This window comes from Budorcas taxicolor, chromosome 6 (genome assembly GCF_023091745.1).
Source record: "Budorcas taxicolor isolate Tak-1 chromosome 6, Takin1.1, whole genome shotgun sequence".
NCBI lineage: Eukaryota > Metazoa > Chordata > Mammalia > Artiodactyla > Bovidae > Budorcas > Budorcas taxicolor.
In genome coordinates this window covers 98,279,552-98,301,773 of record NC_068915.1, presented here as the reverse complement: position 1 = coordinate 98,301,773, position 22,222 = coordinate 98,279,552, and the positions used below count along the sequence as shown (strand labels likewise).

Genomic DNA, 22,222 nt, shown 5'->3' with positions numbered 1-22,222 from the left:
CGACTGAGTGACTGAACTGAACTGAAGTGAACAACAACAAGAGCATTTGCCATCTGCCTCTGAGGAGCCTGAACCCTGTGCTGCTGCAGCTGTTGACACTCAACAACCCCTGAGGGAGTTTAGGGTGGACAGTGAGGCACTCTGTGCTCCATGGAATCTGACAGAACAGGCCTTAAATAGTTAGATATTTTCAGGAACTGATTTCATGATCCCAATCTTTGCATCTCTTCATATCTAGAAAATCTAAAAGTCCCTTCATGATGACATCAGCTCTTCATGACGGGCAGGAAGCCTTTTGTAAAGTGCTTGATTCACCAAAATCTTATATATTGACCTTCCCCCACTACCTCTTTGGAGTAGTCTCTCAGAGCAGTCTGAGGTACTGTCTCCTGGGCTACAGTCCTCATTTCACCCTAAATAAAACTTAACTTGCAACTCTCACGTAGTGCAACTTTTTAAATTGACATCTGCAACAAGAGAAGCCACTGCAATGAGAAATTCATGCCCTGTTACCCCCTATTCACCACAACTAAAGAAAGCCCACCTGCGGCAATGAGCCAGAAGAGCCCAAAATAAATAAATTTAAAAAATAGTTACCTAATAATTTTTAAAAAGATGTTTCAATTAAGTTCTCCTTTAATCTGGGGGCGGGGGGGAGGGAAGAATCTAGACATGTTAATTCATACCCAACAGATGAATGACAAATACAACCGGAAAGGCAGTGAACTTATTTTCTTTTAAAAGAAGAGTCTAGGTAATTAAAAGTAACTTTTTTGTTATAAAACTGCAGATAGCCTGATAAAAGGCAATTTTAAAACTATGAGGGTCATTTCTGCCTTTCTGTTCAAGCCAATCTGGCTGAGGACAGTCTGTCCTGGAGCTAACTCCCTTAGGCTCTTTTTGTTTCTCAAGGCTTTCTTCCTTTTCTTGGTATCTGAGGCTACAGATCCAAAGTGCTAAGCTTTTCATAATGGCTTCAGGGCAGGAACAGGGTTAGGATATCAAATAAAAGGAAGGGGGATAAAGAATAAAAAACAATGGACGAGGAAGAGGAAGCCAGTTATACATATGAACATGGGTCACTAAGACATCTGTAAACTGGAGCATTGGTAAGTCTGTTCATTTCGTGATGGCAGTGATAAGGATAGAATAGGGTACTTGTACAGGTAGTTGTAAAGGTCCCAGCAGGGGACTATAGATAGATACAGAATCCGAGGAAACTTTGGGAGACTGATTGCTCAAGAAAGGTCCATCTAGTCAAAGTTATGGTTTTTCCAGTAGTCACGTACAGATATGAGAGTTGAACCATAAAGAAGGCTGAGCACCAAAGTACTGATGCTTTCAAATTGTGGTGCTAGAAAAGACTCGTAAGAGTCCCTTGGACTGCAGGAGATCAAACCAGTCAATCCTAAAGGAAATCAACCCTGAATACGCCCCAATACTTTGGTCACCTGATGCAAAGAGCTGACTCATTGGAAAAAACCCTCACGCTGGGAAAGACTGAGGGCAGGAGAAGAAGGGGGCGACAGAGAATGAGATTGTTGGTTGGCATCGCCAACTCAATGGACATGAGTTTGAGCAAATTCTGGGAGATAGGGAGGGACAGGGAAGCCTGGAGTGCTGCAGTTTGTGGGATCACAAAGAGTCAGACATGCGGAGGGACTAAACAACAACGGGTAGTTGTAAAGGTCTCAGTATGGGACTATAGATAGAGAAACGTAGGAAATTTGGGGAGACCACTGTAAGTTAATGATTGCTCAAGAAAATATGGGATTATCATGGAATGAAGCAGGCTTGTTTTGCTATAAAGCCATAAATAAAAAGCATGAGACATTCCCCAGGTCATTAGGTGAAAGGAAAACATTACCACCCTTCTACTGATTTGAATAAGCTAAGATAGTTCCAGTTTGACCTCGTAGGGTCAGACACTCTCCTGCCCAATACAAAGGAGGCGCTAATGATGTAAGCCTGACCTCTACTCAGAGAAGACAGTCTTTTCCTCTCCCTCCTTTTCCTTTGATTATAAAATTGTAGACCACTTAAATTGTGGGACAGGCAACCCGCCCGTTTGCATTTCCTCAACTGTCCTATAGTAACATATCTACTTTTTGCCTCTTACTGAATTTCCTCTGCACTGAGACACAAAGTACCTGAGCCTCAGTAACCCCAGACATCAGGTGAGTGATTCTAGTTAAGACCGTGGGCTCAAGCCCCAGTCTAGGTTTAGGCGGGGTTCAAGTCCGAGCCACATGGACTGAAGTCCCACTCTGGGTCACCTGGTTTCAGTAGGATGTCTGCAATTTAGTTTCACATATTCCAGTTTAGAGAGTATAATAAGAATGTTAGTCCTAACCTATCTTAACCATAGTTCAGGGAGTTGCCCTAAATCAAGAACTCGTAGCCCCAGAGCAGTGAGCCAGGCATTTAATCAGAAGGCCACCCTCCAGAGGTGCCACAATAAGGCTTCCACTATCTTGATCTCCCATCAAGTTTCCAAGCTTTGTTAATTAGCATAGTGAATTTAGAAATGTGTTTTCACTGCAGAAGTTAGTGGCTTGTTAATTAGACTTTCCTGGGTGAAATTAGTTGTGTTCAAGATACGTGAATTGATGAAATTATTTGAGAGATATCCCCCACCCTTGCATTAAAGGGTATATAAGAAGCCAGGCAGCCCTTCTTCCATAGGCTTAATCCCTAAGCAGTTCTGGGTCCCTCTGCCGGTTCAGAAGGTTTTGGCTGCCTAGCTGACAGCCTGACTTGGCTAGCCACATCCTGCTCCAAGACACTCCCAAAATTGCCTCTAGTGAACTTCTCATGTCAAGTGTTTTCAAAACACCAAATAGATAGATAGCAGGGACTTTATTAAACGCACAGGACTTAATGAATGGACTGTTTTTGTGCTAAATATGCTAATACAGTGTGTGTATATACAAATTTAATCTCCCATTATAACCTAGGGATATTCAACCCTCACTGACACAGGCTAAATGTTTGCATGTGCCCCCCAAAATTCAGGTACTGAAGCCCTAACCTTCAATAATACACTATTTGGAGATGGAGCTTTGGGTAGCCAGTTAGGTATGGATGAGGCCATCAGGGATGGGCCCTCAAGACAGGAACAATGCCCGTGTAAGAAGACACACCAGAGAGCTTCCAGCCTTCAGCACTGTGACAAAATAAATTTCTGTTGCTTAAGCCACCCAATCTATGGGAGCTTGTTCTGGTAGCCTGATCAGATTAACACTCTCACCTATATTCTTTCTTAAAAAAACACGAAACTAAAGCCATAGATATCCATACTTAAAATATTTCACTTACTTCCTGTCAAGTTTTTAAGTTTTCTTTAATATAATTACAGCTGGAGATAAATAAAAACAAGTGTGTAAGTTGCCCCCTGCTTCAAAGATCCATTTCCCTCAAATCCAATCCCACTTTCTTCTTCAGTGAAAGATCCCTAAATTTTAGCTAAACATATGGCCAAGCAGGAGGTTCCCTGGTGGCTCTGACAGTACAGAGTCTGCCTGCAATGGAGACCCGGGTTTGACCCCTGGGTCGGGAAGATCCCCTGGAGAAAGAAATGGCAACCCACTCCAGTACTCTTGCCTGGAGAATTACATGGACAGAGAAGCCTGGCAAGCCCCAGTTCATGGGGTTGCAGAGTGGGACGTGACTGAGCCACTATTGTGGCCAAGCAGAACAAAGACTACATTTCTGAGCCTCCTCTGCAGCAAGGTGTTATCACGTGACTTGAGTTTGAGTCAACAGACAGAAGTGGAAGTGGTATGTCCAACTTCCAGCTTTTGCTCTTAAACACATGAATGCATCCTTCTTGTTTTAGTTCTTCCCTGCTAGTCATGTTATTGTACTCACTGGGCAGTCGTCTTGGACCATACTGAGGATGGAAGATCAATACAAAATGAGCTGTTACACCAGTCTAGGCTGCCTATGATGAAGTATGGGAGATAAAATTCTACCTTATTTAAGCCATCGTTATGCTGTATAAACCACTGTCAATGTCAGCTAAACCTCCAGCTAACAAGCATAATAAATGACATCTTTTTTTTTTTAAGTAATAATACTTCTGAAAAATTTCTTACCAAGGAAGCTCAGTCAATCCTCCTTGTACAGCAATAGCAGACTTAACCCTGTTAGCAAACTGGACTGCGTCTTCTCCTTCCTGGAATAAAAAATTACCAGTACACCCTGAAGATACAGTTCTCAAACAATGCTTTCAAATGTCTCACAATTACTTAGATTTGTTTTAAAGTATAATGTTCACATTTTTAACTCAAATATGCTCTGTTCTGAATTATAGCAAATATCATTTGTCCATCAAGAAAATGCAGTGCTGTTTTTGTTTAATATCTTTATCACATATATATATTATGCTCTTTACTAGACTTATTCAAGATACAACATTCTACAGTATCTGTAGGTTCAATAAACCAACAACAATGGTAAAAACTATTATGGAAAAGAATTCTCCTGGTCTAAAACCAGCATGACTCTGCAGAGCGCTAGATACATTTTTTTAATGACTCTTTTGCTGAGAAAGCAGAAAGTCCAACTTCAACTGATGCCATCACCTAATTAGATAAAGCACCTGTTATCTATGCAATACCTCTCTGGTCATGGGGGGCATGTACCACACATCACAGACGATGGCCCAGCTGGTCATCACTCGAAGCAGGTAGCTCACAATGTTGTATTTACTACTGTTCCAAAACGCATCACCAAACTGAGGATTGTACTGAGAAAAAGAGAAAAGAAAATGCATTCTAGTTAGGAATTAAATGGCAGCTTCGCTTCTACATGCCAGTACATGATAGCCCAAACATCTATCAGACCTGCCCACCTCCAAAAAAAAGAGAGAAGCTGCTTTACTTGATCCGAAGTAAAGTAGAGTAAAAGTAAAATAAAGGATCCAAAGAGCAAACAAGATGTAGAAAACAACCTATGGTTACCAGGGGGTAAAGGAGGGGACGGATAAATTGGGAGACTGAGATTGACATAAACACACTCCTATATATAAAACAGATAACTAATAAGGACCTACTATATAGCACAGGGAAGTCTACTCAATACTCTGTAACAGCCTATACGGGAAAAGAATCTAAAAGACTGGATATATGTATAACTGAGTGGATTCACTTTGCAGAACACCTGAAACACAGCCTGTAAATCAACTATATTCCAATGAAACTTTTAACAAAAGAAAAGAAACAAAATAAAGAATAAACCAGGCCAGGAAAACTCCCCTGACTAGAGCCTCAGAGCACTTAGACTGGAGGGTTATTGACATGATTCTTAAATATCTGTCTACCCACTTCACTGGAAGGTGGGTGAAAGTAGGAATAGTATCTGATTGCTTATCACAGCGTCTTCAGTAGGCAGACACTGGCATGGCACAGAGTATCCCCCTACCGCTACATACCTATATCCATATCAATAGACAGAAAAAGGGATCAAGCAAATGGGACAAATGTAAACAACGGGTGGATATGAATAAAGAGCACACGCTCAGTCGTGCCCAACTCTTTGTGACCCCATGAACTGTGTAGCCCATAAGCCTCCACTGTCCATGGAATTGTCCAGGCAAGAATACTGCAGGGGGTTGCTACTTCCTTCCCCAGGGGATCCTCCCAACTCAGGGATTGAACTCGTGTCTCCTGCATTGCAGGAAGATTCTTTACCATCTGAGCAACTAGGGAAGCAAAGAGCACACAAGTATTCCATATTTTTGCAAATCTTAAGTTTGAAATTATATCAAAATAAAGTGACCAAGTCACTGTCTTTGGCAGGGAGGGGTGTGAGAGTGGATAATCTGTCTTACCTTAATGGCAACTGGATGGATGGTTCCTCCAATTTCAAAGCTTCCTTTTTTAAACATCATGACTGAAGTATTGTTGATACAAGTTCCTATAAGGACATCAGTAGGGAGTGAATTAAAGCAGTCAATTTAAAAAGGAAATATTTTGTTATAAATAATTTAAAGTATTCAGGTCACATCAAAATTACAGACTTTTTAAAAATTACAGATATTTTAAATGCTATCATTTTACAAATTAACTCCTGTTTAAGTAGTAGTAATTCAACAGTTCTAAGCAGGTTTAACTAGAGACAGAAATGGCAACCCACTCCAGTACTCTTGCCTGGAAAATCCCATGGGCGGAGGACCCTGGAAGGCTGCAGTCCATGGGGTTGCGAAGAGTGACTTCACTTTCACTTTTCGCTTTCATGCTTTGGAGAAGGAAATGGCAACCCACTCCAGTGTTCTTGCCTGGAGAATCCCAGGGACGGGGGAGCCTGATGGGCTGCCGTCTATGGGGTCGCACAGGGTCAGACACGACTGAAGCGACTTAGCAGCAGCAGCAGCAGCAGCAAGCAGGTTTAACAACAAATTTTAGTTTATTGTTGACTACTCTAGAGATACAATTTCTTCACAACAGATGGCAACTTCAATATATTTTAAAATTATGGACAATACCTATCTAAGTTCATTAAAAGTGGAATTGTTAGTCACTCAGTCATGTCCAACTCTTTGGGGCCCCATGGACTGTAGCCGCCAGGCTCCTCTGTCTACAGAATTCTCCAGCCAAGAATACTGGAGTCAGTTGCCATCTCCTTCTCCAGAGGATCTTCCCAACCCAGGGATCGAACCCAAGTCTCCTGCATTGCAGGCAGATTCTTCACCATCTGAACCACCAGGGAAGTCCATCAAACTTTATTACCCAGAAACAAGTTCTGAGATCAAAAAGGTTCCATGACTTCCATCAAACCTCATAAGAAAGCAGCGAATTACTGGCTCAGAGAGGCCATGCCTTTCCTAAAGGACAACAGAAATCTGGACTAAGAATGCCAGCTCCAGAACAATCCAGCTCCCCATATACTTTGGGTACCTGTTGTTACCAACCATAGCCTGGTAAGCAATACCACTTCTCACCTTCAGGAAAGATTAATATGGGTAATTCTTTCTTATGAGCAATATGTTCTTTTAGTCTGTGAAGAAAAATAAATGATCTAAATTAGACCTTCGAAAAGAGAGAGGTGGGAATCCTCTTTGGTATCTTTTCTTTTAGGTTCAATTAAATCGTGCAAATGTTTTTAAATTGGTATATAGTTGCTTTACAATATTGTGTTAATTTCTGCTGTACCACAATGTGAATCAGCTGTAAGTATCCATATATCCCCTCCCTCTTGAGCCTCCCTCCCACCCTACCCCCATCTCACCCTTCTAGGTCATCACTCAGCACTGAGCTGAGCTCCCTGTACTACACAGCAGCTTCCCACTAGCGATTTTACACATGGTAGTGTACATACATCAATCCCAATCTCTCTCTGGTATTCTTTACTCTCTACTAACACAAATATAGTTGTAAAGCAATAAGGAGAAGAGAAAGGAAATAAACTCAAGTTGGTCCCTTTCTAAACAAGCATTACAAGCTAGCAAAGCTGAGATAGACAGATGGCAACTGCCAGCGTGCACACCACTGCTCAACAATCACAAGACAGGGAACAGTTCTCTAACTTTAAAGACATTTCAATAGGTACGTGCCACTTCACTCTTAAAAGTGTAGCCCACCATCATATTTACAGAAGCAATGACTCGAGTGCCTCCAGTTACAGGTCTCAGGCAAAAAGCTGCTTCAAACAAAGGTTTCTGGTGGCTTAACTCCACTCCAAGACCCAGAAGTTCCCTCTCCTGTCCCATAAAGAGTGCTAGCTCTATCTGCCTTTCAGTTCAATTCAGTTGCTCAGTCGTGTCCAACTTTTTGCGATCCCAAGGACTACTGTAGCATGCCAGGCCTCCCTGTCCATCACCAACTCTTGGAGCTTGCTCAAACTCATATCCATCAACTCGGTGATGCCATCCAACCATCTCATCCTCTGTCATCCCCTTCTCCTCCTGCCTTCAATCTTTCCCAGCATCAGGGTCTTTTCCAATGAGACAACTCTTTGCATCAAATGTCCAAAGTACTTGGAGTTTCAGCTTCAGCATCAGTCATTCCAATGAATAGTCAGATCTGATTTCCTGTAGGATTGACTGGTTTGATCTCCTTGCAATCCAAGGGACTCTCAAGAGTCTTCTCCAACACCACAGTTCAAAAGCATAAATTCTTCAGGGCTCAGCTTTACGGTCCAACTCTCACATCCATACATGACTACTGGAAAAACCATAGCTTTGACCAGATGGACCTTTGTCGGTAAATAATGACTCTGCTTTATAATATGATGTCTAGGTTGGTTGTGGCTCAGCTGCTAAAGAATCCACCTGCAATGCAGGAGACCTGGGTTCGATCCCTGGGCTGGGAAGATACCCTAAAGAAGGGAAAGGCTACCCATTCCAGTATTCTGCCCTGGAGAATTCCATGGACTATATAATCCATGGGGTGACAAAGAGTCGGATACTTTTCATGACGAAAGTGACCAACTTTCACTTTTTTTTTTTCACTTTCTAGGTTGGTCATAGCTTTTCTTCCAAGAAGCAAGCGTCTTTTAATTTCATGGCTGCAATCACCATCTGCAGTGATTTTGGAGCCCTAGAAAAAAGTTTCTCCCTGTTTCCACTGTTTCCTCATCTACTTGCCATGAAGTTATGGGACCAGATGTCATGATCTTTGTTTTTTGAAAGTTGAGTTTGAAATCAACTTTTTCACTCTCCTCTTTCACTTTCATCAAAAGGCTCTTTATTTCTTCTTCGCTTTCTGCCATAAGTGTGGTCTCATCTGCATATCTGAGGTTATTGATATTTCTCCCGGCAATCTTGATTCCAGCTTGTGCTTCATCCAGCTGGGCATTCCACTTGATGTACTCTGCATATAAGTTAAATAAGCAGGGTGACAATCTACAGCCTTGACATACTCCTTTCCCGATCTGGAACCAGTCTGTTGTTCCATATTCCATTCTAACCGCTGCTTCTTGACCTACATACAGATTTCTCAGGAAGGAGGTCAGGTGGTCTGGTATTCCCATCTCTTTCTGAATTTTCCAGTTTGTTGTGATCCACACAGTCAAAGACTTTGGCATAATCAATAAAGCCAGATTAGATGTTTTTCTGGAACTCTCTTGCTTTTTCAATGGTCCAGTGGTTGTTGGCAATTTGATCTCTGGTTCCTCTGTCTTTTCTAAATCCAGCTTGAACATCTGGAAGTTCACAGTTCGCGTACTGCTGAAGCCTGGCTTGGAGAATTTTGAGCATTACTTGGCTAGCGTGTGAGATGAGTGCAATTGTGCGGCAGTATGAACATTCTTTAGTGTTGACCTTCTTTGGGATTGGAATGAAAACTGACCTTTTCCAGTCCTGTGGCCACTGCTGAGTTTTCCAAATTTGCTGGCATAGTGAGTGCAGCACCTTCACAGCACAATCTTTTAGGATTTGAAATAGCTCAGCTGGAATTCCATCACCTCCACTAGCTTTGTTTGTAGTGATGCTTCCTAAGGCCCACTTGACTTCACATTCCAGGATGTCTGGCTCTAGGTGAGTGATCACACCATTCGTGGTTATCTGGATCATTAAGGGCTTTTTTGTACAGTTCTTCTGTGTATTCTTGCCACCTCTTCTTAACATCTTCTGCTTCTGTTAGGTCCATACCATTTCTGTCCTTTATCGAGCCCATCTTTGCATGATATGTTCCCCTGGTATCTCTAATTTTCTTAAAGAAATCTAGTCTTTCCCATTCTATTGTTTTCCTCTATTTCCTTGCATTGATTGCTGAGGAAGGCTTTCTTATCTCTCCTTGCTATTCTTTGAACTTTGCATTCAGATGCTTATAGCTTTCCTTTTCTCCTTTGCCTTTCACTTCTCTTCTTTTCTCAGCTATCTGTAAGGCCTCTTCAGACAACCAGTTTGCCTTTTTGCCTGTCAATCTCTAGATGCGTGTAAGTGATAACATCCAGCAAATACTTAATCAACCATCTATTTATTCAGCCAACCATTACCAATTATTTACATTCAAGGTAGTAATTTTCAGTTTTAGAAATTCAGTGACTGGAACCTAAGTCAGGGCAATGTAAATGTATGGGTCTTCTAATCACATCATCTATACCACCATGACTACAGAATTCAAAATTTTTTAAATCCAGTTAAGACAGGCGGCTGACCGGAAATGGCCAACCACAAAACAGAGGTCCATATATTTTAGTTTTAACCCTTAGTTTTAGTGTTAACCTTTAGTACCGCTGGCTGCCCTCTTTGATGGGAAGGCCAAGATTTTATGCCAACCCAACGGATACCAAATAATGTCACTGCTTACCTCTTAATAACCAAGTGTCGATCTTTCATTTCTGAGCGTTCAAACCAGACATGTGGACAAGCCTTGACCATGGCTCTCTGAATAATTCCCATCAATCCACCATGAACCTGGCCAACCTACAAGGACCATGAGAAAATGGAAAAAATGTAAAGGCATAGCTCCAAAAAAAGCCTTCTTTTCTTTAACCAGTAAGTCCCTATTCCCCACTCAGAGAAAACACTGGTCTTCTACTGACTGAGGTTTTCTTAGTCTCTTCAAAGGTCATGCATGCATGCTCATTTGTTCAGTAGTATCCCACTCTGTTGCAACCCCATGGACTGTAGCCTGCCAGGCTCCTCTGTCCATGGGATTCTCCAGGAAGGAATACTGGAGTGGGTTGCCATTTCTTCCACCAGGGAATCTTCCCGACCTAGGAACTGAACCCGCATCTCCTGCTGCCTCCTGCTTTGGCAGGTGGTGCTTTACTACCTGGGAAGCCCATGCTCAAAGGACATGACTGGCCAAATATAAGCACAAAATGTTCTTGAGTAGCACCTTTGAATTTTAAGTTATGTTGCGGTACTGGCTTTATGATAGCTTTTACAAGTAGAGATTTTCCAATTAAGTCTAAGTAAGTGAAATACAAATTAAAACTACACTGAAATATGATTTCAGACCCAACAGACTGGCAAAGATTCAAAAGCATGACAATGAACCAAGGCTGTGGGAAACAGGTACTCATACAGTGCTTGGGATGGGGAGCTTATAACACTCATAGAAGGAAACGTGGCAATATCTATTAAAATTACATATACATTAGCTTCCCTGGAGCTCAGATGGTAAAGAATCTGCCTCCAATGCAGGACATTGGGGTTCAATCCCTGGGTCTAGAAGATCCCCAGGAAAAGGAATGGTAACCAACATCTATTTTTGTTTTATTGACTATGCCAAAGCCTTCGACTGTGTGGATCACAATAAACTATGGAAAATTCTCAAAGAGATGGGAATACCAGACCACCTAACCTGCCTCTTGAGAAACCTATATGCAGGTCAGAAGCAACAGTTAGAACTGGACATGGAACAACAGGCTGGTTCCAAATAGGAAAAGGAGTACATCAAGGCTGTATATTGTCACCCTGCTTATTTAACTTATATGCAGAGTACATCATGAGAAACGCTGGGCTGGAAGAAGCACAAGCTGGAATCAAGATTGCCGGGAAAAATATCAATAACCTCAGATATGCAGATGACACCATCCTTACAGCAGAAAGTGAAGAAGAACTAAAGAGCCTCCTGATGAAAGTGAAAGAGGAGAGTGAAAAAGTTGGCTTAAAGCTCAATATTCAGAAAACTAAGATCATGGCATCCAGTCCCATCACTTCATGGCAAATAGATGAGAAAACCGTGGAAACAGTGGCTATTTTTCTGGGCTCCAAAATCACTGCAGATGGTGATTGCAGCCATGAAATTAAAAGACGCTTACTCCTTGGAAGGAAAGTTATGACCAAACTGGACAGCATATTAAAAAGCAGAGACATTATTTTGCCAACAAAGGCCTGTCTAGTCAAGGCTATGGTTTTTCCAGCGGTCACGTATGGATGTGAAGAGTTGGATGGTGAAGAAAGCTGAGCACCAAAGAGTTGATGCTTTTGAACTGTGGTGTTGGAGAAGACTTTTGAGAGTCCCTTGGACTGCAAGGAAATCCAACCAGTCCATCCTAAAGGAGATCAGTCCTGGGTGTTCTGTGGAAGGACTGATGTTGAAGCTGAAACTCCAATACTTTGGCTACCTGATGCGAAGAGCTGACTCATTTGAAAAGACCCTGATGCTGGGAAAAATTGAGGGCAGGAGGAGAAGGGGATGACAGAGGATGAGATCGTTGGATGGCATCACCGACTAGACTGACATGGGTTTGGGTGGACTTCAGGAGTTGGTGATGGACAGGGAGGCCTGGCATGCGGTTCATAGGGTCACAAAAAGTCAGACATGACTGAGTGACTGAACTGAACTGAATTGAACCCACTCCGGTATTCTTGCCTGGAGAATTCCATGGACAGAGAAGCCTGGGGCCTACAACCCATGGGATCTCAAAGAAGCAGACACAACTGAGTGACTAATACTTTCACTTCACTTTACACAAACATTTATCCTTAAACTCAATAATTCACTTCTAGGATTTACGCTGAAGATACACCCCAAATAAAATGGAAATACATATGCACAACATTTAAACTGCAGCATTATTCATAATGTGAGCTACTGGAAAATACCTGAATTCGAAAAATCCATTTGGCTTAGAGAGGATAGGACTGGGGAGAAGGACAAAATAGGTGAAGGAGATTAAGAGTACCAACTTCCAGGTACAAAACAAGTAAGCCATGGGATGTAATGTACCGCACAGGGAATACAGTCAATAACATTGCAATAACTTTGTATGGTGAACAGACAAATGCTAAACGTATAGTGCTGATCAATTCACAGTGTACATAAGTGATGAATCATCATATTGTACACCTGAAACCAATATAACATTGTATTCAACTACAATTAAAAAATTAAAAGTAAAAAATAAATCCAACAGGCTTTTGGTTTTTATCACTCAACCCATCAAAGCTTGCAGTTCTATTTCTAAGCCTTGGCTAATACTGTAAATTATACAATTGTATATTGAAGCTGTAATGACAATTATATATGATCAAGAAGCACAGAAATTCTAAGAAAATTCTGAGGCCTTCAGTCACAAATGAGTTATACTCAAATCTTTGTTGACTAAGACACAGAATGAGTATTGTCTCAGAAACATAAAATCATGATTAGGCAAGTTGGTTAAGAAATTTACAAAGATAGTATTGTAGGAAAACAGCTGCCTTCTCAGCTAAACATCTCAGCCCTAACCTCTCTGGATTACAGGGAAGGTCACAATGGATGTGAAAGGTCACAAAAGATTACAATGGATGTGAACATTCTTGTCCACTTAAATGCAAGGAATTATTATATACACCCAGAGTTGGGTGGGGTCTATCAAGGACTGTTAACATGAGGGTCTCTGGATGGGCTTTTAGGAATCCATAAACATCTTGGAACTACATAAAAATATTTGTTGGTATAAAGCAAATGCATGCTATTGTTTTTCTGAAAAAAAAAAAGGATACATAAATATTAACTGATTGCTAACCTAAAAAATGTCAAGAACTACAAATTCCCATAAGTCTTTTCAGAGAGGTGGTTAAAGCTTCCTTAGATTCAGGAAGAGCTCCACAACTTAGAGAAATTTATAACTTGTTAAAAGGTAGTTGTCCAAGAGTTATATATCTGAACTTATATTTTAGACAATATCTGCCAATAAGAAAGTAGTTTTTACAAAGGTCTTGAAACCCCCTTCAACGAATGTATAACCCACAGGCAATCCAACTACCAGGACTCCGTGGTGGCCTACAGACACTTCAGTTGCCTTCCCAGGAAAGCACACCAGACCACGACTATCAATCATAGGAGTAGGAGACTAAGAGGTACAAAACTCCCATCTAGAAAATAAATAAGCTACAAGGACATATTGCACAACGCAGGGAATACGGCCAATACTTTACAACTATAAATGGGGTATAACCTTTAAAAAACAGTAAATCACTATTGTGTAAGCCTGAAACTTCTGTAATATTGTACATCAACTATATCTCTAAATAAATAAATAAAATAAAGGTTCCCTTCAAATGCTTTCGCAGAAAAACACACCGGACCCCTACTATCAGTTACTGGAGCTGACGAGTAAAATTTAAAAAATCCAAACCCACCCGTTCTCTGTGTGAAGCCCAAGTCACCAACAAGAGATATGAAAAGAATTTCCCTCCTTGGGATCCTGGGCTTCCCTGGTGGCTCAGGAGGTAAAGAATCTGCCTGCGATTCAGGAGACCTGGGTTCGATCCCTGAGTTGGGACGATCCCTTGGAGGAGGGCATGGCAGCCCACTCCAGTATTCTTGCCTGGAGAATTCCGTGGACAGAGGAGCCTGGCGGGCTACAGTCCATGAGGTCGCAGAGTCAGACACAACATAGCGACCAAGCACATCTCAGGATACCTGTGCCATCTTTCTATTTCACACGCCAGCTTGGGGCGTATCTACCACCATGCAGAAAAGAACACCTTTAGAGATTCTCCAGATTTAACCTGACACTCACAGGAAAGCAATGAAGGAAATCTTGACAAGTTCTTCAGGGTGATAGAAAACACCCACTGACTTGAAACACCTTAGATTTGAAAAAAATGCAAGAAATGCCACAAAAAGGTCTTTAGAGGTGTTTGATTTCAGTAGGCTTTGTCTTTTCTTTGGGGGCTGTCAGCAAGAACTGACAAAGGCAATGTGGTATAAATAGTAGCCTTTCTTGCTTGATCTTCACTAAAGAGCCAGGTTGTTTTTTTTTTCTTTTTTAATTGCATATGACTCCCTGAAGGGAGAAAGAACTAATTGGCTGGTGAGGGATTTGTACAGCTCTAAAGAGGATGACTTTACCATCTTAAAGTGTCGTTAAACACTGCAGGGATTCTAGAAGCAAGATGGAATCAACTTTATGAAGTCTAGTCATGCTCAAGTGTATCTACATTTCAGTACATTAATTTCTTACCTTAAATATAAAGACTATTTTCTTTCTCTTGCACTATATATTCCTCATGTAATTATATATTAATAATATAAATAATGCAAATACATTATTAATGTAGGTAAATATATTAGTAATTTATGGGTTTCCCTGGTGGCTCAGACGGTTAAGAATCAGCCTACAATTCAGGAGACTTGGGTTCGATCCCTGGGTTGGGAAGATCCCCTGGAAGAAGGCATGGCAACCCACTCCAGTATTCTTGCCTGGAGAATCCCCATGGACAGAGAGGCCTGGAAGGCTACAGTCCATGGGGTCACAAAGAGTTGGACATGACTGAAGTGACTAGGCATTAATAATTTATAGACTTACTTATATAGTATGACCCAGTCACTTTCTAAGATAAAACTAACTTTCTAATTTGTACCAAAATAAAATAAAAGTCTGACTAATCCACGGAACATGCAAGTACTTGAAATACCAGTGAGTTCTTCTTACCATAGTATAGCACCCATCCGTTGTCAAGATCAAAACATCAATTGGGGACGTATGGTTGGCAACACAAATGCCTCCCTTCTGGGGCCTGTACTGCCTGCAATTACATACAGTGGTTAACACTAAACATTGAAAAATGGCCACTATTTTGCAAAAAAGCAACTTCCACAGTAGTTCAGATGATAAAGAATCCACCTGCAATGCAAGAGACTCGGGTGTGATCCCTGGGTCAGGAAGATCCCCTGGAGAAGTAAATGGCTACCCACTCCAGTACTCTTGCCTGGAGAACTCCATGGACAGAGAAGCCTGGCGGGCTACAGTCTATGGAGTCGCAGAGTTAGACACAACCGAGCAACTAACTCACAATACACCTGGAGAAATTCATGCTATTTTGTTTTTTAAAGTACACTAAAAAAAAGAAACTTTCAAATATATGGGCTCATCTTAAAAGGGTTGTCTCTAGGCAGTATGATGGGAGGTGGGTAAGAGTATATGGGGGGGGACCACAGTTTTCCCTTTACATATATTTATATTGCTTTTCTGTAATGATCATATTGTCCTTTTAGAATGAAAAAAATTTTTTAATATTAGACTGAATTATCAATACAAAGATTCCATCACTTTAATAAACTTTGTGATATGTAAGCTTTCCTTATTTTATCCGAAGTATTTTTGTATTATTTCAATCTTCATAAATATCACTTTCAGTTGCTTCAGAGTGATCCACAGTAAATGTACTATAGTTTCCTTTGCCTTATCCCCCTAAAGCAGAAGTTGGCAAACTTTTCCTATGGAAGCCCAGACAGTAAATACTCTAGGGTTTGCAAGCCAGCCAATCCCAGTCAAAACTCCTGGACTCTGCTGTTTTGGCACAATGGCAGCTACAGATAATACATAAATGAATGAGCATGGCTGTATTCCAATAAAACTTTATTTACAAAAACCAGAGGACCGACCACATTCGGCCTACAGACTCATAGTTTAGTTTGCCAACCTCTGTCCCAAAGTTTAAGCAGTATTTGACACTACTGAAGCAAAGTAGTTTTCTTTGAGCCTAAATAGAGAAGAAAGGGAACAAAATGCATAACAACTTCAGCATGTTTTCCTTAAACTTAGAAGCAATTCTACAATAAGTTGTGAACAACTCTCTATGTAATTAAAGCACCTTTTCCGAAGAAGGGGCTTCCCTGATGGCTCAGACAGTAAAGAATCTGCCTGCAATGCAGGAGACCAGGGTTTGATCCCTGGGTCAGGAGGATCCCCTGGAGGAGGGCAAGGCAACTCACTCCAGTATTCTTGCCTGGAGATTTCCATGGACAGAGGAGCCTGGTTGGCCACAGTCCATGGGATCGCAGAGTCAGACATGACTGAGTTACTAACATTTCATTTTCATTTAATTTCTGAAGAAGGTGTTTCCTTTGATCACACTTTTACCAAAACATTTTCTTCTCATTCTCACCCCAAAACTTACAGCCCAATCACAAAAGTCATGTAATTTTAGAAATATAAAAGGGCTTTTAAGTTGGTAACACATGGCAAAGCCAAATGATGAAATGTTTTCCTTCTACAAATTAGACAGAAAGATCCAGTCACATAGATACAGAGAACAAACCAATGGTTGTAAGTGTAAGTGGGGGCGGGCAATATGGGGGTGAGGGAGTGGGGAGTACAAATTCTTGGGTGTAAGATAAGCTCAAGGATGTAATGTACAACAAGGGGAATATAGCCAACATTTTGTAATAACTGTAAGTAGAAAGTAACCTTTAAAAGATAAAATCTTTTTTAATTTTTAAAAAAAGATCTAGTCAGTAGAAAAGAGATGTTTGTCCTAGAATTTTTAAGCTAATGATATTAAGTATATAAAAACTGAATTTACAGAAAAGCAATTCAAAAACAATCAAAACAAACTTCATGTGGCTAATGACTTCATTTACCACCTTTCTCCTTCCTGATGAAGGGGTGAGGGAAGCAGAAAGCTAGGTTCTGTTTTCAGCTCAGTGTTGGGATTTTAGAAGCTGGCAGGGCTGAGACTAGAAACCAGCCTCAGAATTCCAAGTCTAGCATTCTTTCCACCATTCTACAACCCTATCACCTTCACCATTTAAAAAAAAATTTAATTAACCCCATTCTAAACCTAACTCTGACATTTATTAGGCATGTGACCCTAGACAACCAATCCCGGAGCTTCCACTTCTTCACCTATAAAACGGTATAATAGCACCTTCTCTTAGAGATAACCTAGGAGAAAGAATCACAGGCCAGGCCTGCACACCATAAATGCCCAATTATTAGGTGTCATTACATATTTATCGTCATGTTCCATGGGGCTTCCCTGGTGGCTCAGAGGTTAAGGCGTCTGCTTGCAATGCAGGAGACCCGGGTTCAATCCCTGGGTCGGGAAGATCCCCTGGAGAAGAAAGTGGCAACCCACTCCAGTATTGCCTGGAGAATCCCATGGAGGGAGGAGCCTGGTAGGCTACAGTCCATGGAGTCGAAAAGAGTCGGACTGAGCGACTTCACTTTCACTTTTCTGCAAATGGATTGCCTGAGAGGGAGGGGGGGCGCTGTGCTGGCTCTTTGTTACAGCACTTGGGCATCTCTAGTTGTGGCGTGCGGGCTTAGTTGCCCTGCGGGATGTGAGATCTTAGTTCACCAGGGACTGAAGCCCCGCCCAGGCATTAGAAGGTGGATCTTAACCACTGGACCACCAGGGCAGTCCCTGGATTGCTTTCGAAAAGTGTTCAGGTGCATTGCTATCTGTGACACTCCATCACACTCCGGAAGTACTCTTACTTCCCTTGTTTCCCCCACCCACTCCTGTCAGTCACATGCTAGATTGACCTGAGAAAGCAGGTACGAAAGCGATACACACTCACCTGTTATGATAGTGAATGGTTCCAGAGAGGGCACGAACACAGATGCGGCAGCAAGTCAGGTGGACCAGTTCACTCAGCAGGTTTTTGAGTCTGAAAGAGACAGAAAACATTTTATTGTGCAGCTCTGGGCTCTCCTATGAAATAACACAAAGCTCCAGGGTGTTCCTTCACAGCAGCATACTATGTTCTGAAATACGAGCACAGTTCAATTCTCAAGGTCCCACTGAGGCATTTAGGACAAAACTCTAATGGAAAATGGTTCCCATCGTGACAAATCCTTGACCAAGATAAGCTGAGGCATCTATGGTCTTGGCCTCACAAGTCTGATGATCCTACAAGAGTCTCTTGTGTTCCTTCAGTTGCTCAGTCTATTTTCTCCCTCCTCCTCTTCACTTTCTCTTTTGTAACAGCAACTTCTGTCAGCAAGCATGATGGAAAATCACATAGAGACTCTGAAGATGAAGTGAGCAGCATTTTAATACATGTGCTAAGGCCATAAATTTGAGGCAGTACACAGGAATCACACAAATATTCTCTTTGTGGACACAGCTAAGAAAAGGGACAATCCAGGACTTCCCTGGTGGTCCAGTGGTTAAGACACCACGCTTTCAAGGCAGGGGCACGGGTTCAATCCCTAGTCAGGGAACTAAGATTCCCCATGCCACGCAAATGGCCAGAAAACTTTTTTTTTTTAATGTAAAAAGAAAGAAAAGGGACAATCCTATTAAATGGCTGGGAGGTAAAAAAAAACATTTCACCTGTTTCTCGGCAGCTGTCCAACCAGGGTGGTTCCTATAACAAACAAACTGATCCCAATGAAAGCCAAGGTAAGCCTGAAAGAGAAAAGAAAAGGTAATGCAAAAGCTAGTTGAACAGCAGGGGGAAAAGAGAAGGAACATAAAATTCAAGAATAACAAAACCACAAGTAAGTTGTGGAGCATCCACGTTACAGAATATGATGCAGTCATTCAAAGAATCAACCAAATCTATAGATTCTGACACACAAGAACAGTTCTTGGTACATTCTGAGAGAGAAAAAGCAGCGTTAACTTTCAAAATACTGTGTAAGGTTTGACACCGTTTTCAAAAAAACAGCAAGCACGTAACCAGCCTACAGATGTATAGAGCAGACCTGGAAATGTGTTCACAAAACTGCCCCATTCAGTCTATGCAATTATCAAAGGGTTAATCAGGCTAGTGGAGAGAATAAAATCTTGCTCTTCTGCTTTTCTGAAGTTTTTTATTTTTTTAATTTAAAAAAATATTTTTTATTAGAGTGTAATTGTTTTACAATGTTGTGTTAGTTTCTGCTCTATAACAAAGTGAATCAGCTCTAAGTATACACGTATCCCCTTCCTCCTGAGCCTTCCTCCCACCCCTCTAGGTCATCACAAAGCACTGAGCTGAGTTCCCTGTTCTCCCCACTAGTATCTAGTTTACACATGGTGTACATATGTCACTCATAACAGTGTATAAAGCTTCCCTGGTGGCTCAGATGGTAAAGAATCTGCCTGCAATGCAGGAGGCCCAGGTTCGATCCCTGAGTCAGGAAGGTCCCCTGGAGAAGGGAATAGCAACCCACTCCAGTATTATTGTCTGAACAATCCCAGTCCATGGGAGCCTGGCGGGCTACGGTTCAGGAGGGGCAGAGTCGGACAGGACTGAATGACTAACACTTTCACTTTTTTTTCCTTTCACATAATGTATAAAGGAGTCACTTTAGGTTGAAAGTAGTTATTCTGGTGTGGCCTAGTGAGGCTATAAAAGAAAATACCTTGCAAAGCTCTAAAAATAACTTGTTTTCCTGTATTTTCTAAGTTCAGTCCAGTTCAGTCACTCAGTCGTTTCCGACTGTTTGCGACCCCATGGACTGCAGCACGCCAGGCCTCCCTGTCCATCACCAGCTCCCGGAGTTTATTCAAACTCATGTTTATTGAGTTGGTGATGCCATCCAACCTTCTCATCCTCTGTCATCCCCTTCTCCTGCCTTCAATCTTTCCCAGCATCAGGGTCTTTTTAAATCATGGGGACTAAAGGGAAAAAATCAAATTTTCCTCAAAGAAATTTAAAATGTATAGCAAATGGCAAGTAAGTTTTACCTAAAGTTTCCTTCATAATAAGAACAGCACATTATATTTTCCATGCAAATTTAACTGCTGTACCTTCGTGAGGTTCTAAATAGCTCAGAAGTTAGTAAACAAGGTGATAGACAGGACCTCTCATCTCAACAGACGCTTTCTAATTTTTAAAAAGTGGTTTTAATATCTGGGCCAGTCACTTCAAAAACAAGTTATTTTTAGAATTGTAAATAGAATCACTCAAAAAGAAAAGACTGAGATTTTAAATCTTTCAAGATAAATAGGGCTTCCTTATAAATTCTTTGTTAGGGTTTTAAACCTTGTTAAAGTCTTGGTTTAACACCTTTTGAGACAGCAGTTCGAAGGTCTGTTTCATTTTCTTTGGACACCATATTTTCATGTCAGCCACTAATGCAATAACTAAAGGACTGGGTAATCTCATCCATCAATTATACACATTTTTAAAATACTGCCACCTTGCATAATGAATCATTTGCTCCTAACACATTAAATCAGAAGAGGTCATATATTTATGCTTAACAGCTGGGTTCAAAACTACTGAACATTTTAATTTGCTAAATTAATGGAAAATTCTGTCTTCCAGTGTCAGTGAGCCAACGTGAGAGTTCTCACAGATGACACAAGTTTTCTGGCACAATCTGTTTTGCTGAAGAACTGTAGTGAGATACAATTCACATGTCATACAATTCACCTACTTAAAGTGGCAATTCAATGGTTTTTGGAACATTCACAGAGTTATACCACGATCAACACAATCAATTTTAGCACAATCTGTGTTTTAAATGCTCACTTTGCAGAAACTACCTTTTTTTTTTAATTGGAGTATAATTGCTTTACAATGTTGTGTTGGTTTCTGCTGTACAACAATGTGAATCAGCTCTAAGTATACATATATCCCCTCTCGAGCCTCTCTCCCAGTCCCCGACGACCATCCCATCCCTCTAGGCCGTGCCATCACAGAGCATCAAGCTGAGCTCCCTGTGCTAACAGAGCAGCTTCCCACTAGCTAGCTATTCTATAAACTATGTCAGAGTTGCTCTCTCAATGTGTCCCACTCTCTCCTTCCCCCACTGTGTCCACAAGTCCTTCAAACTGCTTCTTCTAAAAAGTACTTACAAAGTAATTCTTTCACATGAAGGGTATGTACTAAGAGGAGGAGCTTCAATTCTGCCATTTTCTTCTTTTGCTGGGGGCTTACATTACTGGATTATCCTAAATCTGTGGTTTATTTGCAAGAATCTTGTATGTCATGTACCTATTTTATGAGTATAAATTTAAACTAGATAACAGAATCATATCACTATTTGGTGGGCCCCTCCAGCAGTCAGAGAAGGCAATGGCATCCCACTCCAGTACTCTTGCCTGGAAAATCCCATGGATGGAAGAGCCTGGTAGGCTGCAGTCCATGGGGTCACTAAGTCGGACATGACTGAGCGACTTCACTTTCACCTTTCGCTTTCATGCACTAGAGAAAGAAATGGCAACCCACTCCAGTGTACTTGCCTGGAGAATCCCACCAGGGGAGCCTGGTGGGCTGTCGTCCATGGGGTTGCACAGAGTCGGACACGACTGAAGTGACTTAACAATAGCAATAGCAATCCAGCAAGTGGAAGCTAACCAACATAGGAGAGCATCTCAAGCACCCTGGACTGTAAAATCCTCACTCTTTCTTCAGGTTGCTTGGATACAGTGTCTGACTAATGGACCAAGTGAAGATGTAAGAGCTCATCTATATATTATTCAACTTTACTGAAATTTCATTTCTTTATAAGAATAAAATAATATCAATGGAAGGTGCTAAGTATAAACAGACTAGAAACTTCCAATAAGTAAAAGTTGAACTTTTTTTTTTTTTTGGTTGTGCTGGGTCCTCTTTGATGCACGAGTTTACTCTAGTTGTGGCACGCAGGCTCCTCACTGCAGTAGCTT

At 41.3% G+C, this 22,222-nt stretch overlaps 1 protein-coding gene across 1 annotated transcript in view; it reads right to left on the bottom strand.

Moving 5' to 3' along the window:
• Window positions 1–22,222, bottom strand: part of GPAT3 (glycerol-3-phosphate acyltransferase 3) — a 64,604-nt gene that overhangs the window by 5,179 nt on the left and 37,203 nt on the right. The window contains exons 5-12 of the mRNA XM_052641732.1: window positions 18,953–19,027; window positions 18,195–18,284; window positions 15,322–15,415; window positions 10,254–10,369; window positions 6,944–6,999; window positions 5,834–5,919; window positions 4,622–4,750; window positions 4,098–4,177 (exon numbers count right to left, since the gene is read on the bottom strand). Of these exons, the coding sequence (XP_052497692.1) occupies window positions 4,098–4,177; window positions 4,622–4,750; window positions 5,834–5,919; window positions 6,944–6,999; window positions 10,254–10,369; window positions 15,322–15,415; window positions 18,195–18,284; window positions 18,953–19,027 (726 nt within the window). The remainder of the gene's footprint in view (window positions 1–4,097; window positions 4,178–4,621; window positions 4,751–5,833; window positions 5,920–6,943; window positions 7,000–10,253; window positions 10,370–15,321; window positions 15,416–18,194; window positions 18,285–18,952; window positions 19,028–22,222) is intronic.